This window comes from Lissotriton helveticus, chromosome 4_1, assembly GCF_964261635.1.
Source record: "Lissotriton helveticus chromosome 4_1, aLisHel1.1, whole genome shotgun sequence".
Classification (NCBI taxonomy): domain Eukaryota; kingdom Metazoa; phylum Chordata; class Amphibia; order Caudata; family Salamandridae; genus Lissotriton; species Lissotriton helveticus.
Genome location: NC_136063.1, coordinates 1,218,043,095 through 1,218,061,453, shown reverse-complemented (window position 1 = coordinate 1,218,061,453; position 18,359 = coordinate 1,218,043,095). Strand labels below are relative to the sequence as shown.

Below are 18,359 nucleotides of genomic sequence, written 5' to 3'. Positions count from 1 at the left end.
TCTTAGCTTTGATGTTTTAAAATGTCAGTAGCATTTCACAAATTAGAATTAACACATTAGATGTGAGTGGTGGGGAAGAATAGAATGTGTTAAAGTGATGATTTTCCCTCAAATCAATTTTTACTCATGCATGTGACTCCTATTCTTCTATGCAATTCTTTTCAAAACAATTAACAAATCTATGTCAAATTTCATCTGGAAAAATAAAAAAGCCAGAATACATTACATAAACTCAAAGTGAATAAAGATTGGGGTGGTCTAAAATGTCCTAACTTCTATAACTATCAAACAACCTTCCTAGTAAAGCTGGTGTGCTGGTGGCTATGCCACCCTTAGTACGCTGGGATGCACCTAACCTTGGGTTGTCTGGCTCCTACTTCTGCTGCTGGCCTGCCCGTGTGACGGTTGTAGCACATCTCCTCTTCTGTCAGCAGACGTCTTTTGCTTTTTTCCTTCTTCATGGTGACCTTTTTGTTGCGTGTGTAGACGATCTAAAATGACATTCAAGTCAGCAGTGCACAGAAACTAAAGATCCATTTTAGTGTGCCTAAAGGCTAGTTTGCACATTGAAATTTGATCTCACCGCCCAGATTTTGCAAATTCTGCTCATTTTTCACTATTTAATGGCAATTTACCGGGCAGAAAAGTAACGTTTTGCTTAAATTATACCATGACATGGATTGTGGCTTTAGAGATTACCAACAATGGAGTGTGATTATATCAGCATATGCATTAACAAGAGGTATGGTATCCCAATCCCTGAGTTCGAACTCAAGCATTAGGGATTTTAGAGTCATCCAATGCAACAGCTTATCATGCTCACTTGAAACAGAACATTTCCGGACACCTACACAAATGAAAGCAGGATAACCTGCTACTGAAAATGGACCTTAATGTCAATTTTGAACAGAGAAAATCAAAACTATTCAAGGCATTTGCCAGCGATCTGAGAAGTGCAATGATGCATTTTGTTACAGAAGCAGGATGAGCTGTAAACCTCCATCACGGAGATATACACAACTATTACAATTTTTGTGACACACACGGCATACCATTTTTCATGTCAGTCTGAGCTTCTCTTCATGATCTCAATTCTCTCAACTTGATCACGGATTGGGGAAATTTAGAAGACATGGAAACTGACCACAAATAATCGCTAAAACAAAGCAACACGTTTTGCACTCTCTATTCCTGAAGGAAAATGCTACTTACCAGTATGCATCTGTTCTTGGCATGTAGAGCTGCAGAGTTGCACACTGTGCATAGATCGCAACTAGTGTTGGGCCTGGATGTTTGCAGTTTGTTGTTGTCCTGAAAAGTTCTTTGGAAGTCACGAGATAGGTGACTTTTTTTTTGGACCACATTGCGCATGGGCATCGGCTCCATCCTCAGATTGTTTTTCGCCATTAGGGAAATGATGGAGCTTTGCAAGAAAAGGAAGGATGCCCATGTAATTTGCATCTAATTAAGATAATACAGAAACAGACAAGGGTAGCTGGGGAGGCGGTTGGGCATGTGCAACTCTGCAGCTCTACATGCCAAGAAAAGATGCATACTGGTAAGTAGCATTTTCCGTTCGAGGCTTATGAGATGCAGATTGCACACTGTGCATAGATTGCATAGCAGTACCCATCCGTAGCGGCGACCAACCCTATCTGTTGCAGTAGTTTGGAATAATGTTTTGAGAACAGCCTGGCCCACATTAGCTTGTTGCTTGGTTTGCACATCTACACAATAGTGTTTTGTGAATGTGTGCAGTGTAGACCATGTAGCTTCTCTGCAGATGTCATCTAGAGGAATGTTCCCTAAAAATGCCATTGAAGCCTCTATTTTTCTTGTAGAGTGGGCTTTAGGAGGAACAGATAACGTACGTTTAGCTTTGTGGTAACAAATCTGTATGCATTTGACAATCCATCTAGCTATCCCAGATTTTGAAATGGGATTACCTTTGCGTGGTGGTGAGAGACACAAAAAGTTGTTTTGTCTTACGAAAGGGTAGTATAGCAATGCTCTTTTGGCCTCTAATGTGTGAAGAGCTCTTTCTGGTACTGTCTGTGGTTGCGAGAAGAAAACGGGCAGTTCCACAGATTGATTGAGATGGAAGGGAGAAATGACTTTGGGTAAGAATTTTGGATTGGTACGCAGAACTACCTTATTGTGATGCATTTGCAAAAAGGGTTCTTGAATGGTTAGTGCTTGTAGTTCACTAACTCTCCGCAGAGAGGTAATAGCTACTAGGAACGCAACTTTCCATGTTAAAAATTGTAGTTCACATTTGTGTAAGGGTTCGAAGGGAGGCCCCATTAACCGCGTGAGAACAACGTTTAAATTCCACACTGGTGAAGGTGGTACTCTGGGAGGAGTTATTCTTTTAAGGCCTTCCATTAAGGCTTTAATGGCAGGCACTCTGAATAGAGATAGATGTTGTCTGTTTTGCACATATGTTGCTATTGCAGCAAGATGTAGTCTAATAGACGTATAGGATAAGTTGCATCTTTGGAGATGCAGTAAGTATCCTATGATGTGTTGAATAGACACATCTAGAGGATTAATATTGTTGTTGTGACAATATATTACAAATCGTTTCCACTTGGCTGCATAACATGCCCTAGTGGTTGGACGTCTAGCTTCTTTTATGACATTCATGCAGTTTGGAGGAAGGTTCAAATATCCAAATTCTAGGATTTCAGGAGCCAGATCGCAAGGTTGAGCTGAGCTGGGTCCGGGCGTCTGATCTCTCCACGGTTCTGCGTTAAGAGGTGTGGAGACAGGTGTAATTTTTGGTGCGGTACTACCGACAGTTGTAGCAGTGTGGTGTACCACGGCTGTTTGGCCCACGTTGAGCAACTAGGATGAGGGTCAGAGAATGCTGCTGTAGTTTGCGTACTACTAGTGGCATGAGTGGTAGAGGTGGAAAAGCGTAAGCAAATCTGTTTGACCAGTTCATCCATATCGCATTGCCTTTGGACAGTGGGTGTGGATATCTGGCGGCGAAGCTTGGGCATTTGGCGTTTTCGTGGGTGGCAAATAGGTCTATCTGAGGTTGTCCCCACATCTGAAACAATGGCTGAAGAACTTGCATATGAAGTTCCCACTTGTGGGTCTGCTGTGTTTGTCGACTTAACAGATCCACTATGGTATTTTGTACTCCTGGAACATGCTGGGCCAGTAGGAATATGTTTTGAGGTATAGCCCACCGCCATATGTCCTGTGCTAGTTGAGATAGTTGCAGGGAGTGTGTGCTTCCGTGCTTCTGTATGTAATACATGGCTGTCATGTTGTCTGTGCGGACTAACACAGCTTTGTTTGATACCATCTTTTGGAAAGCTTTTAGTGCTAGGAATATTGCTAGTAACTCCAGATGATTGATGTGGAGTAACTTTTGTTATGGTGTCCACCTGCCTTGCATGGTGTGTTGCAGTAGGTGGGCTTCCCAGCCGGAGAGCAATGCGTCCGTAGTTAAGATTATCTGAGGAACTGGATCTAGGAACAGTCATCCCTTGGAAAGGTTTTTGGTGTTCCATAACTGCAGAGAGCGATGACTCCGACCGTCTACCAACACTAGGTCTGTCAATTGACCTTGAGCCTGGTTCCACTGACGTGATAAGCATTCTTGTAGCGGACGCATTTAAAGTCTTGCATGGGGCACTATGAAAATGCAAGAGGCCATCAACCCTATGAGTTGCATGAACACTCATGCTGGAAGGAAGTGTTGTAGCTGAAACCTTGTTAGAAGAGTTTGTATGCTGGCCATCCTTGCTGGTGTGGGATAGGCAAGAGCTTTTGAGGTGTTGTACTTTGGATGGTTGTAGATGGGACTTGGAGTGGTTTATTGTGAACCCCAAGTCGTGAAGCAGTTGTATTGTGGCATGAGTGTGTTCCACGCAATGGTTGTATGAGCTGGCTTTTATGAGCCAGTCGTCGACGGAAAGACATGGATGTGTTGTCTTCGTAAATGCGCTGCCACCACTGCTAAGCACTTGGTGAATACTCTTGGTGCTGTTGAGACTCCGAATGGGAGTACTTTGAATTGATATTTCTGTCCGTCTATTACAAATCTGAGATACTTCCTGTGAGCCTTGTGAATGGAAATGTGGAAGTATGCGTCCTTGAGATCTAAAGTGGCAAGGAAGTCGTTTTGCGACAGAAGCGTAAGGACTTGTTGCAGTGTGACCATGTGAAAATAGTCTGACTGTATGTATATGTTTAGCGGTCTGAGGTCTAGAACAGGCCTTAGAGAGTCGTCCTTTATGGAATCAGAAAATATAGAGAGTAAACCCCTTTGTTTTGTTGGTGCAGAGGAACTGGTTCTATTGCACTTTTTTGTATCAGGGATTCTACTTCTTGCTTTAACAGTGCTAGATGTTTTTGTGACATTGGACGCTGTTTGGGTGGTATGTTTGGGGGGGTAGATGATTGTTCTAGACAATAACCGGATTAAATAATTTGTCGCACCCACCTGTCTGATGTGATGTTGGTCCAGACAGGAAGGAATTGATGCAGTCTTCCCCCCACAGGAGTGGAATGTTGGGGGGGAAGGGGAGGAAAGTTATTGCGTAGGGGTAGAGGCAGAGCGGAAGTTGTTGGTTTTGCCTCTGCCTTTGTTGTTGTTACCCCTGTAACCCCCTCTTTGGTAGCCCTTAGTGAACATGGATTGGCTAGGGGTTTTGTAAGAGGTGGAGGGACTTTCTGAGGAGTATCCTCTAGTGTTGCCTCTGTATGATGAGCGAAGAAAAGAACGTCTGGGAGCTTGCTGTTGCAAGGCTCCCATAGATTTTGCTGTATCTGTGTCTTTTTTCATATTTTCTAAAGACACGTCAACATTTGGGCCAAATAAATGTGTCTCATCAAATGGTTGATTAAGGTTGGAGTTTTGTACCTCAGGTTTAAAACCTGAGTTACGTAGCCAAGCATGTCTACATAGGAGGGTGCTAGTATTAATTGCTCTTGAGGCGGTACCTGCCGCATCTAGGGCACAGCGAATGGAAGTGTTGGTAATATTTTTACCTTCCTGTATCAGTTCATTGGCCCTATTTTTGTATTTGTCAGGTAAATGCTGCATTATGGACTCTAGTTCATCGTAATGAGCTCTGTCATATCTGTCCAGCAACGCTTGGGTGTTGGCGATGCGCCAGATATTAGCTGCTTGAGACGCTGTTCTTTTGCCTGAGGCGTCAAGTAGCTTGGATTCCTTGTCTGGTGGTGGGGCCTCACCTGATGTCTGAGAATTAGCACGTGTACGTGCATTAGACACTACTAAAGAGTCTAATGGTGCTGGACCTCTAATAAAGACAGGATCTGTAGGGGCAGCTTTATATTTTTTCTCAATTCGAGGATTGAGGACCCTAGCCCTGACAGGGTCTTTAAAAACCTCTGTTGCATGTTTGATTACACCCTTAAGCATTGGTAAAATGGCGGTAGACCTTTGTGTGTTATCAAAAGTGTCTAGTAGGAAATCTTCCTCCACCGCATCTGTGTGTAAGTCCACCCCATGATATTGAGCAGCTCTTTGGACTAGTAGGTTAAAACCTATAGTGTCCTCTGGTGGGGATGGTCTAGAAGGGTATATGTTGTCTTGTGGGACATAAGGCACATCAGGGGTGTTGTAATCATCCCATGGATTAGGTGACTGAGGGGGACTATTGGTCCCTGCTGGGTCATGTGCACCTCCATCTGTGTCATTAGAGTCTGTGTCTACATCATCTTGTGGATTAGGTGATGGTGTAGGTGAATGGTGAGGTGGTGTAGGAGGAGGAACAGTATGGGGAGGTGGAGGAGAAGGCACACTTAATGGAGAGGTTGCAATGTCTCTCTTCTTTGGAGGAGGAGGAGGTGCTGGCGCATCAAGTGGTCTCTTTTTGGAACTGGAAGTAAATTGACCAGTCTTAGGATCCTTGACAAGAGTTTTTTGGTTAGGATCAGGTGTGAAAAGTTCCTCTGAACAGGGCAGATCCTTAGGTGTTGAGGTTTTCGGCTCTGTAGGTTTTTCGGCACCGAGTCGGTAGCTCATTTCGGTTTGGAAGTGTGACCTTTTGAAGTGTCCTTTACCGGAACCTGTTTCTTCGGTTCCGGGTGTTTTTTCGGTTCCAAAGCGTGTGAATCTGGAGCTTTAGGCGGTTCTTTAGTTGGCTCCGAATGCGGTTTCAGCATCGATGAGCCGCTGCCAGTCTTCGGTGCTGTGTGCTTCGGTGTCGGAGCAATGGTAGGCGTGGTTGACGAAGATGGCTTTTTCTTCGGTGTCGGTGTAGGATCGGCACCGTGGATGGGCTGGCTCGAGCCTGAGCTGCCTGAAAGCTTAATGGGCTTCTTTGCCGGGCCCGAAGGTGGGGCGTGGGAAGCAGTCTGTCGGTGTGCACCCGGGCCCGAAGGTGAGGGTGTGCCCGAAGCCTTTTAGAGGGTGTCGAGGAAGGGTTGGGGTCGACGATCTTACTTACGACCCGTTGAGCTGGAGTGACTTCCTCGACGTCGGAGTCTTCGGCGTCTGAGAAGCTGGTACTCTCTTCGGCGTGCTGGGTTTCTGGCATGTCGACGCCCTCTTCGAAGATGTCGTCGGGGATCGAAGCTGACGAGCGGGCCATTGTTCTTCGAGCTCGTCGGTCCCGGATCGTCTTCTTGGAGCGGAAGAAGGCACAAGCGGAACAGTCTTTGGCCTCGTGCTCCGGTGAGAGGCAAAGATTGCACACTTCATGTAGGTCGGTGTGGGGAATCTTCGACCCACATCGAGGACACTTCTTGAATGGCGTCCTTTCCATGAGCCAGAAGTAAGGCCTAGGTAGGCCCGAAGGCCTTCGTTGACGACCGGAATCGGAGACTTCGAAGGTGAAGAATCGCGTCGATGTGGAGCGCGATCGAAACAATACCGTCGAATTGGGTGAGGATTGCACGCCGAGGGAAATTCGGTTCCTAACCAGAGCGCAGGAAACACATCCGAGCCCGATGGCGGAAAAAAACAATCTGGGGATGGAGCCGATGCCCATGCGTAGTGTGGTCCAAAGGATCTTGTGACTTCCAAAGAACTTTTCAGGACAACAACAGACTGCTAACATCAGGGCCCAACACTAGGTGGCGATCTATGCACAGTGTGCAATCTGCAGCTCATATGCCTCGAACATATATTAGATCATATGCTGAGATCCATCTAACCAGATTTTTTTTGGCTGCTGCTGGTTTTCCCACATGAACAACGTTGCTCTTCTCTTCTGTCACCAAAGGGATTTTGCCCTTTGCCCTCCTTATGCTGGACTCTTTGTTGCATGTGTTGACTGCCTTCAATTAAATTAATGTCATCAATGCTTAGAAGCATTAGGGCCTTTCTTAACATGTCCATAGAGTAATCGAATAATGAGATTTCAGTGAACATATGTGATCTCCTTGCCATGTTCTGCTAGATAGTGACCCACGTTCTGCTAGTTAGTGACTATATAACAGCACATTAGCTAGCAGTCTTACGTTTTAAGGAAGGGAAGCAATGGTAACTTAACTTAGGTAATTATATTTCTGGAGAATATATCTTCCAGCAGATTCCACATGTTATAAATATCTACCTGACTAGATCCAGAAAATCTTCCCTCAGCAATAGCTATCCAGCCCCAACAGGTGGTGCCACAGGACTCCAACTGTTTCTCTGTCCACCATGAATGATGACATTAGACTGCATAAGGCAATCACTTGCAAGCTTGCATCAGTTCCCTCTAAGCTTTTTGCACAATCCATCGAAGCATGTGGAAAGGAACTGGGCTAGCTTAAACAACAACAGTGACAAAACAAACCGTAAAAGCATATTTGCATATGTTGGGATGTTATTATCACTGACAAGGACTATCATGAAAGGAGGACAGCTCAAAGAATCCTGAAGAAAGATACAGAATCCACCAGAAGGAAAATGTTACTTACCAGTATGCATCTGTTCTTGGCATGTAGAGCTGCAGAGTTATACACTGTGCATAGATGGCCACCTAGTGTTGGCCCCGGATGTTTGCAGTTTGTTTTGTTGTAGAAAAGACTTTGGAAGTCACGGGATAGGTGACTCCTCCTTTGGATGATACTGCGCATGGGCATGGGCTCCATCCCCAGATTGTTTTTCGATATTAGGGAAGTGATGGAGCTGTACAAGAAGTAGTGATGTTCATGTATTTTGTATCTAATTAAGATAATACTGGAACAGATAAAGGGAGTCGGGTGGGCGTGTGTAACTCTGCAGCTCTACATGCCAAGAACAGATGCATACTGGTAAGGAGCAATTTCCGTTCGAGGCATATGAGCTGCAGATTACACACTGTGCATAGATTGTATAGCAGTACCCACACCTAGCGGCGACCACCAGTATCTATTGCATTTGTTTGAAATAGAGTTTTTAGTACAGCCTGGCCCACAGTGACTTGTTGTTTAGTTTGCACATCCACACAATAATGTTTTGTCAATGTGTGCAGTGTAGACCATGTAGCTGCTTTGCATATATCATCTAGGGGAATGTTCCCTAAGAATGCCATTTAAGCCCCTATTTTCCTTGTAGAATGGGCTTTTGGAGGAATTGTTAACGTACGTTTGGCTTTGTGGTAACATATTTGTATACATTTAAAAATCCACCTAGCTATCCCCGATTTTGACATGGGGTTGCCTTTATGTGGTGGTGAAAAAAACACGAAAAGTTGTTTTGTTTTACGAAAAGTTTGTGTCCTTTCAATGTAGTATAGTAATGCTCTTTTGACATCTAAGGTGTGTAGAGCTCTTTCTGCGACTGTTGGAAGCTGCGAGAAAAAAACGGGCAGCTCATCTGATTGCTTTAGATGGAATGGTGAAATGACTTTTGGAAGGAATTAGGATTAGTACGAAGAACCACTTTGTTATGATGCATTTGCGAAAAGGGTTCTTGAATGGTAAATGCTTATAGTTCACTAACCCTTCTGAGAGAAGTAATAGCTACTAGGAAAGCTACTTTCCAGGTTAGGAATTGCAATTCACATTTATGTAACAGTTCAAAGGGAGGTTCCATTAATCATGTGAGAACAATGTTTAAGTTCCACACTGGTGAAGGTGGCGTTCTGGGAGGAATTATTCTTTTGAGTCCTTCCATGAAAGCTTTTATAGTTGGTACCCTAAAAAGAGATAGATGTTGTCTATTTTGTAAGTATGCTGCAATGGCAGTGGGGTGTAGTTTGATGGACGTATAGGCTAAGTTACACTTTTGAAAGTGTAATAGATATCCTATGATGTGTTGAATAGACACGTCTAAAGGATTTATCTGGTTGTTTTGACAGTATATGACAAACCGTTTCCACTTAGCAGCAAAACATGCTCTAGTAGTGGGACGTCTAGCTTCTTTGATAACGTTCATACATTCTGGAGGAAGGTTGACGTAACCAAACTCGATGACTTCAGGATCCAGATCGCTAGGTTGAGCTGAGCTGGGTCCGGGTGTCTGATCTCTCCATGGCTCTGTGTTAATAGGCGTGGAGATAGGCTTAGTTTTTGGTGTGGTACTACAGAAATTTGCAGCAGCGTGGTGTACCACGGTAGTCTGGCCCAAGTTCGAGCGACTAGAATGAGCGTTAGGGAATGTTGCTGTAGTTTACGTACCACTAATGGAAGTAGTGGGAGAGGAGGAAAAGCGTACACAAATTTTCCTGACCAGTTCATCCATTTCGCATTGCCTTTGGACAATGGGTGTGGGTATCTGGCGGCAAAGTTTGGGCATTTTGCATTTTCGTGGGTGGCAAAGAGGTCTATCTGAGGTTTTTCCCACATTTGAAAGAACGGTTGAAGAACTTGCGGATGAAGTTCCCACTCGTGGATCTGCTGTGTTTGTCGACTTAGGAGATCTGCTATGGTGTTTTGTACTCCTGGGACATGTTGGGCTAAGAGGAAGATCCTTAGTGGTATAGCCCATCTCCATATCTGCTGTGCGAACTGAGAGAGCTGCAGAGAGTGTGTTCCCCCTTGTTTGTTTATGTAGTACATGGCTGTAATATTGTCTGTGCGGACTAAGACAGCTTTGCCTGACACTTCATTTTGAAATGCTTTTAGGGCTAGAAAAACAGCTAGCAACTCCAAGTGGTTGATGTGGAGTAACTTTTGTTGCGGTGTCCACCTGCCTTGCATTGTGTGATGCAATAGGTGAGCTCCCCAGCCGGAGAGCGATGCGTCCGCTGTCATGACTATTTGAGGAACTGGCTCTAGAAACGGTTGCCCTTTGGAAAGGTTTTTGGTGTTCCACCATTGCAGAGAACGATGAGTCCGACCGTCTACCAACACTAGGTCTGTCAATTGACCATGAGCCTGGTTCCATTGGCATGCTAGGCATTCTTAAAGTGGACGCATTTGCAGTCTTGCGTGAGGTACTATGAATATGCAAGATTCCATCATTCCTATGAGCTGCATGAACACTCGAGCTGGAAGCGAGTGTTGCAGTTTGAATCTTGTTAGAAGAGTTTGTACACTTGCTATCCTGGCTGGAGAGGGATAGGCTAGTGTTAGTTGGGTGTTTATTGTAGCACCGAGATATTGTTGTATGTGTGAGGGTGCAGATGTGACTTTGTGTGATTTACTGTGAATCCCAAGTCGTTAAGCAGTTGAATAGTAGCGTGAGTGTGTGTACACATTGGCTGTATGAGCTGGCTTTTATGAGCCAGTCGTCTAGGTATGGGAAGACATGAATATGTTGTCTTCTTAAGTCTGCTGTTACTACTGCTAGGCATTTGGTAAACACCCTTGGCGCTGTTGTGACTCCGAATGGGAGCACTTTGAACTGGTAGTGCTGCCCGTCTAGCAGAAATCTGAGATATTTTCTGTGCGCCGTCTGGATGGGAATGTGGAAGTAGGCGTCCTTGAGATCTAGAGTGACCAGGAAGTCATTTTGTGACAGGAGTGGAAGGACCTGTTGGAGTGTGACCATATGAAAATGATCCAACTGTATGTAAATGTTTAGAGGTCTGAGGTCTAGAATAGGTCTTAGAGATCCGTCCTTCTTTGGGATTAGGAAATATAGGGAGTATACTCCTTTGTTTTGCTGATGCTTTGGAACTATTTCTATTGCATTTTTCTGCAGGAGGGATATTTCTTCCTGTCTGAGCAGTGTTAAATGTTCTTGAGACATTGGACGCTGCTTGGGTGGTATGTTTGGGGGGGTGGATGTTAGTTCTAGACAGTAACCTGATTGAATTATTTGAAGCACCCACCTGTCTGATGTGATGTTTTCCCAGGCTGGCAGGTATTGTTGTAGTCTTCCCCCGACAGGAGTGGAATGGGACGGGGGAAGGGGAAGGGAGTTATTGGGCAGGGGTAGAGGCAGAGCGGGAGTTGTTGTTTTTACCTCTGCCTTTATTATTGTTACCCCAGTAACCACCCCTTTGGTAGCCCTTACTATAGGTGGATTGTGTAGGGGCTTTGTACAAGGAAGAAGGTGTGTCTGAAGAGTATCCCCTGGTGGCGCCCCTATAAGATGAGCGGTGAAATGACCGTCTGGGAGCCTGCGACTGCAGGCCTCCTATTGATTTGGCTGTATCTGTATCCTTTTTCATTTTTTCAAGTGATACATCTACATTGGGTCAGAATAAATGCTGCTCATCGAAGGGTTGATTAAGTATAGCACTTTGGACTTCAGGTTTGAACCCTAATATGCGTAGCCAGGCATGTCTAAGTAATAAAACACTGGTGTTAACTTCCCTAGAGGCAGTGTCTGCTGCATCAAGTGCACACCGAATAGAGGTGTTTGTAATATTTTTCCCTTCTAGGATAAGTTCATTTGTTCTATCTTTGTACTTATCAGGGAGGTGCCTAATTAGTGATTCTAACTCGTCATAATGTGCCCTGTCACATCTGGCCAATAATGCTTGTGTATTGGCAATACGCCACATGTTTGCTGCTTGAGACGCAGTTCTTTTACCTGATGCGTCAAGTAGCTTAGACTCTTTATCTGGTGGGGGAGCTTTACCCGATGTCTGTGAGTTTGCTCTCTTGCGTGCATTGGAAACTACAAGTGAGTATAGTGGTACTGGGCCTTTAATATATGCTGGGTCTGAAGGGGCAGCCTTATATTTTTTCTCTATTTGAGGGTTAATGACCCGAGTTCTGACTGTCCTTGAAGACTTCAGGAGCATGTTTATTCACTCCTTTAAGCATTGGTAAAATGGATGAGTACCTTTGTGCATTATCAAAGGTATCCATTAGGAAGTCTTCATCTACAGGGTCTGAATGCATGTTTACCCCATGATATTGCACAGCTCTGTGTATCAACTGATTGAAACCCATAGTGTCTTCTGGTGGGGAAGGCCTTGAGGGGTATATGTCATCTTGAGGGACATTTGTGACGTCTGGGGTGTTATAATCATCCCACGGGTCAGGTGACCCTGGAGGAATACATGGATCGTCTATGTTACCCCCTATATCATCAGAGCTATCATCCCTGTTGTCATCGTCTGGTATGATAGAGCATGCAGGGAAATATTGTGGTAGGGGAGCAGGTGGTGATGGTATAGGTGGAGGAGAAGGGGAAGGAAGTCTTAGAGGAGAAGTAGCCATGTCCTTCTTCTTTGAATGAGCTGGTGTATCCAGTGGTCGCTTTTTTGAAGCTAAAGTTAGCTGACCAGTGATTGGATCTTTAGCCAGAGTCTTTTGTGCAGGGTCTGGATGAAATAAGTCCTCTGCAGGAGGCCGATCTTTTGGTGCGGAGGGAGGTTTTGATACCGAAGCGGTGTCTTTAGGTTTTTTGGCAATGTCTTTAACCGGAGAAGCAGGAGTCTTTTTCGGCTCCGATGATTTTTTCGGCTCCGATGATTTTTTCGGCTCCGGTATATTTTTGGAATCCAATGTTTTTTTTTGGTTCCGGTGGTCTTTTTGAATCCGAAGCGGGTTTGCTTGGTTCCGACCTAGGTTTGGATGTCGGCGTGGCCGATGTTTTCTTTTTCGATGCCGGTAGGTGTGCGCCGGCACCGCGGGAAGGCCGACTCGAGCCCGAGTCGCCTGAAGGCTTAGTTAGCTTCTTAGCCGGGCCCGAAGGTGGGGCAGTAGAAGCAGTGTGTCGTGTGCGCCCGAGGGCGATGGTGTGACTGGGGCCTTATTTGGGTGTGTCGAGGAAGGGTCGGGGTCAACGGTCTTACTTACGACCCGCTGCGCTGGAGTGATGTCCTCGACTTCGGAATCTTCTGCCTCGGAGTTGCTGTCGACGTCGTGTTGTTCTGGGACGTCGACGCCTTCTTCAAAGATGTCGTCCGGAATCGGAGCTGAAGATCGAGCCATTGTTCTCCTAGCTCTTCGGTCCCGGATAGTCTTTTTGGATCGGAAAGAGGCACAAGCTGAACAGTCTCTGGCCTCATGCTCCGGGGAGAGGCGAAGGTTACACACTTCATGAAGGTCGGTGTGGGGAAACTTCGACCCACATTGAGGACACTTCCTAAATGGCGTCCTTTCCATGAGCTGGAGTCGAGGCCTAGTTAGGCCCGAAGGCCGTCGACGATGACAGGAATCGAAATCTTCGGTGTTGAAGGGTAGCGTCGACTGGAAAAGCGCTCTAAACTAATTTTTTGAAGTTGGTGAGGATTGTGCGCCAAAGGAAATCTGTTCCAACACGGAGCGCTGGAAACACATCCGAGCCCGGTGGCAGAAAAAACCAATCTGGGGATGGAGCCGATGCCCATGCGCAGTATAATCTAAAGGAGGAGTCACCTATCCCGTGACTTCCAAAGACTTTTCTTCAACAAAACAAACTGCAAACATCCGGGCCCAACACTAGGTGGCCATCTCTGCACAGTGTGTAATCTGCCGCTCATATGCCTCGAACATATATTTTATGGGACGTTGGAGCCAGACTGCAACAAAGATGGCCACCATTTAATTTGCTGCATGCTACGCAGCTACAGTCACGGAGACATCATGGCACAGCCGCCCCTCACCCTCATGGATTCCAGCAGCAGACCATGATAGAGGTGCAAATACACCACCTGTGACGTCTTAGAGGCCTGAGAGGCCGTCAAAAGTAATCAGCAGGCAACCCACAATAGGGCCGCACTCTGCTCGCAACAGAATAGACCCCCAAGCTGAGTATGCAGCAGAGCAATTATGTGGGTTTTGGGTGAGGGGCAGAATGAAATACCTCTCCCCCCGCCAGATCTTCAGGCGGTTGCTAGGACCCGAGGGCAGGGGAAAGAGGTGATTGGACGGCAGGCATGTGGGTGAGGTTTTAGGGGTCATAGCAGGAATCCATGTAGCCCGGATGCCATTTTAGTTTAACGGGTACACCAGTTGGTTAGGGTCTGTTAGTTCCTTCCGACAGTTGCTTTATCAGTTCAGGTATTGCGCTGAGCAAGAGAGTAGTGTAGGCCCTACTCATGTTAGAACAAGCAGGCAGAGCCAATCTGCTGCAGCTGGCTGTTTTGCAACCAGCAGGAGTACCCAGTGCAGCGAGGTAGCGAAGGGGATCAGCGGGCATCGGTAGCAGAGGCGGTATTGGCCTACTCCCCCCCAAAAGCCATGCAGAAGCGTTTTGCTAAGTCGGTAAGTTTGGCGGGGCGTGGCTGGGACGAGTGGGGTGTGCTGGCTTTCTAGGGGTGATATGTCGTGCCATGCTGCCGCAGCAGGGTGGGGAGAAGGTTTGCCGAGTCAGGCAGCCCCCCAGGCGAGGCATGTGTTTAATATGTAGTTGAGGCAGGTGGGGCAGTGGGAGGCACAAGCACGCCCTCTTGGGAGCACGGTGATGAGGCCTGTTCGGCGGGGCCGAAGGCTGTGACTGGCCTCAGCGGGCACGGTAGCAACAGTGTTAAGGTGCGTCAGGAGGAGGTGTAGGTCGAACGGCGAACGAGTAAGTCGACTGCAGCAGGGGCGGCGTACCTGCAAGGCCCTGCTTTGTTTCTGTCAGGCCGTAGACCACAGTGATGCTGCTCTGACACAAGGTGGCAGGTCTCGTGTCATCGGGGGGTGGGGCCAATGACGTGCAGGGCCTGCCATTGGACTTGTCTAGAATGCAGAGGCCAGCCGTTAATGAGGCGAGGGGAGAGGCAGGGGAAGCTTTGAAAGGCAGCGCTCGGTGCAGGGGCCAAAGAGCAGTGGAGGTCAGGGGATCGTGGAGGAGTGGGCCCGACGCACCCCTGGGGGTTGATTAGGCAATAGCTGCAATTGATGGGCAGGAGACTGAGACATGCTTTGGGCCTGGGACCAGCTAAGGGAATACTGATGAGCAAGGAAGGTTGCCTACCGGGAAGGTGTGGGCGCTTTTGACAGGCAAGTGAGGGAGCTGATTGTAGCTCCAGGGAGAATGCAGGGGAGAGCAGGCGAGCAGGGTGTGCATCCTACCAGTGGGGGTGGGGTGAGGAAATAAGTGGGGGGGGGGCTGGCAGGTAGGTATGGTTTCCTGAGACACCTCATAGTGAGCCAGGGCAAGTAAGTCAGGCGTAGTTTTGCGCCAGCCAGGTGGGTGAGGCAGGGTTTGTGTCATTGGAGGCATCACTACCATCGGGAAGGTCTAGTGCGACCTGGCAGCCTCAGCCAGAAGACAGAGCTTGTGTCTTTGCGGCCAGCTCTGGGACGACATTGGACTTCTTATCAGTGACAAGGATGCAAAATCTATGCCCACCTTGCTTGAACAAGATTCATATCAGGAACTTTAAAATACGCCATTTGAAAATGGGGGAGTGGGTGATAGTGAAGTGCTTGGTACAAGTGGGGCGGGGGACCACTGAATGTGAGGACAAACTGAAGTTAGACTACGGTTAGGATGAAGTCGAAGAAGGGGAAATTGTGGAGGATACACTGAATAAAGGTACTTGGTGGATGGCACCTTGTGATGTTCTTCATGGGTACAGTGACTCTAAACGGAGGGGGAGAGTTGGTGTCTTACAGAAATCATTGCCTGGTTCGACATCTACGAGAGCAGTGTCCATTCAAACTGGAGCGAGGCAGGCATCAGGACGATGGCTTTGATGCCGGCCCCAACCTTGCGGCCACGTAAGAAGTGGTGCGCTGCAGGCACTGCTGGGGTGAACAGGGTGGGGGTGCAGTCTACTGGGGTCAAGGCAAAGGATCAAATGTATTTGGGGCTGTTTTTATCGTGGAGTAAGTACGTGCAAGACCAGGGCACGGAGCCGGCGGCCTTGATAAGCAGAAAGGAATAGGACGTGGTAAACAAGAAGGTGCAGGAGGTGGGGCAGGAGATTGGGGACAAAGATGGTGGTGACAAGAAATAGAGCAAGGAGTTCAAGCGTAAGAAGCTCTCATATATGGGGATTACTAAGACGCTGGGGGCTCATTTAATGCTGACTAGGAAAAAGTGCATCTAGAAAGGGGAGTCCATTAAGATTTTTAAGTTGTTACATAGGGAGGTACGGGCTAAAGAGGGATCAAAGGAGGAGAAGTATTAGCTGCCCCGCAAGCCCAAGGTACCAGTCAATATTCAGAACTGGACAGCAGCCTTTCTCATTTATTACAGCATGTATTGCAAAACATTTCCGGGTCGGTGCGTGGCACTGTTCAAGTACCTCGATGTTGTGCAGAAGGTTCAGATCACATTCGGCCATTGGGCCTGCGTGAGATATGAGGAGTAGTTCCTGGACAAATTGGCGGAAGATGCAGATACAATTTGGGGACAGCTAGACAACGAGCTGTTCCTTCAGACGATGACACCAGAATGGTCATCCCCATCTATTAACGCAGCCAGTGGGTGGCCAATGATATGTAAGTCCTTTCAAGGGTGTCCTACCCAGGCAGGGGTGGTGCAGTAGGGAGGAGACAGGCCATAAATGGAGGCGCTTGCAGGATTACGGCAAATATCTGCACAAATTCTCCAAATTTGACAGAAAGCATATGCTCACATAGTGTGGGCCTCAAGGGAGTGTTTTTAGTCAACAGGGCAGCACGGGAGGACAGTAGCACAGCGGCAGTGACAGAGGCCAGGGCAGAGGGGGGGTAAGGATCTGAGAGGTTGCAGCACTGGCTTTTGCATCAGGGACAGACAGGAGAGGGGGTTGTTGCATGGTTTTGAGCATGGTTTTTAGGTCTCGCCTGGCGTTAGCAGCGCACATGCGAGGGCTTCTTGGAATCAATAAGATTTCAGAAGCTCACTTTCAGCTCTGCCCGTGTTTTCCATTGGTGCGCGTCATTTTGCGTCACCAATTATGCAAAACCGGGAGTTATGATTGTCAAGGAGGCTTTTTAGTCCCTCCTGGTTACCACCCTGTCCGTTTTAGGCCCTGTTCTCCGGGATTGGCACTTTTACTTGTGGCGGGAGACAGTGTCTCCTAATTAGCCGCTAAGCACTTTTTTATTTTCTTCTTTAAGCTACTCAACGTGCTTTTTTAACGGAGCATTGCGCTTTAAATTTTAAATATGCTCCGTTCCTCCTATTAAGCACTTTTCTCTTTTCTTACGTAGCTACACTCAATGCAGGGGTGAAGCGCTTTTTTAACGGAGCATTGCGCTTTAATTGTTAAATATGCTCCTTTCCCCCCTTCCCTCCCCCGCTGCACGAACGCCTGCAAGGCGAGCGCTGTCTTAATTAAAAACAATCTGGTCTCATAATAGCTGCACCCCCACCCTGTGTACTTTTTTCCAGTTCTCTTTGCCAAAGCGCCGGGACACTCCCTGGAGTAGCCGTGCGCTATAAAAGAGACCCCTATAACATAACATAACATAACATAATTTACATACTTAAACGGCAGCCTTGTTTCTTAAATGATCACTCCCTGCCTGCAAAGGCAGGACATGCTCTCCTGCAGCTGTTTTTTTTTTCAGAACAAAATTTTATTGAGCTGTTGAAAAATTACATAAGACATACAGCGTTCCGAAAACCCGGAAAGACTGTGAGCATGAAATCAACAATCACATTGCAAGCAATTCAATCAGTCATTTATTTGTAAGAACTAACCCCAAGTCCCCTTTCCCCTCATCCCCCTAACTCCCTCACCCAGACTACCCCATCCCACCCTCTGCACAGCGCCTAACAGTCCATGTGTAAAAAAGTATAGCAACAGAAAAACCATGAGTGTGTATTTCTCAACAAGCGGGCTCAATGTCCAAGTGTCTTTCACCCGGTCCACCGGATGCTGGCGGCTCCAGCAACAGCTCCCTGTACTCTGCCCACCTCTTCCAGATTTTATAGTGTTTCTGGGGGCAGCCCCTGGCCTCGAAGATCGGGCGCTCCAGTCCCATATGAAAGTCAAGTCCCCTTTTCCATACTCCCAATAAGGGGGCTCTGGGGTCTTTCCAGGCACGGGCCACGTCTCTTTTGGCCACCATGAGACCCAACAACAACAAGTGGCGTTTATAAAGATTGCCTCCCACCTGTTCCAGGATATGAAGAAGGCCTAGTTGCGGTGTGCGGGGTAAGTCCCAGCCCAGCACTTCCGACAAACAGTCCCACATTCCCGTCCAGAACC

At 47.0% G+C, this 18,359-nt stretch overlaps 1 protein-coding gene across 2 annotated transcripts in view; it reads right to left on the bottom strand.

Moving 5' to 3' along the window:
• The window catches only part of LOC144829052 (NFX1-type zinc finger-containing protein 1-like), a 1,360,324-nt gene that overhangs the window by 1,143,315 nt on the left and 198,650 nt on the right, over positions 1-18,359 (bottom strand). For both annotated transcript variants that reach the window (XM_078687796.1, XM_078687797.1), the window contains exon 3: positions 357-491. In XM_078687796.1, coding sequence (XP_078543922.1) covers positions 357-491 — 135 coding nt within the window. The remainder of the gene's footprint in view (positions 1-356; positions 492-18,359) is intronic.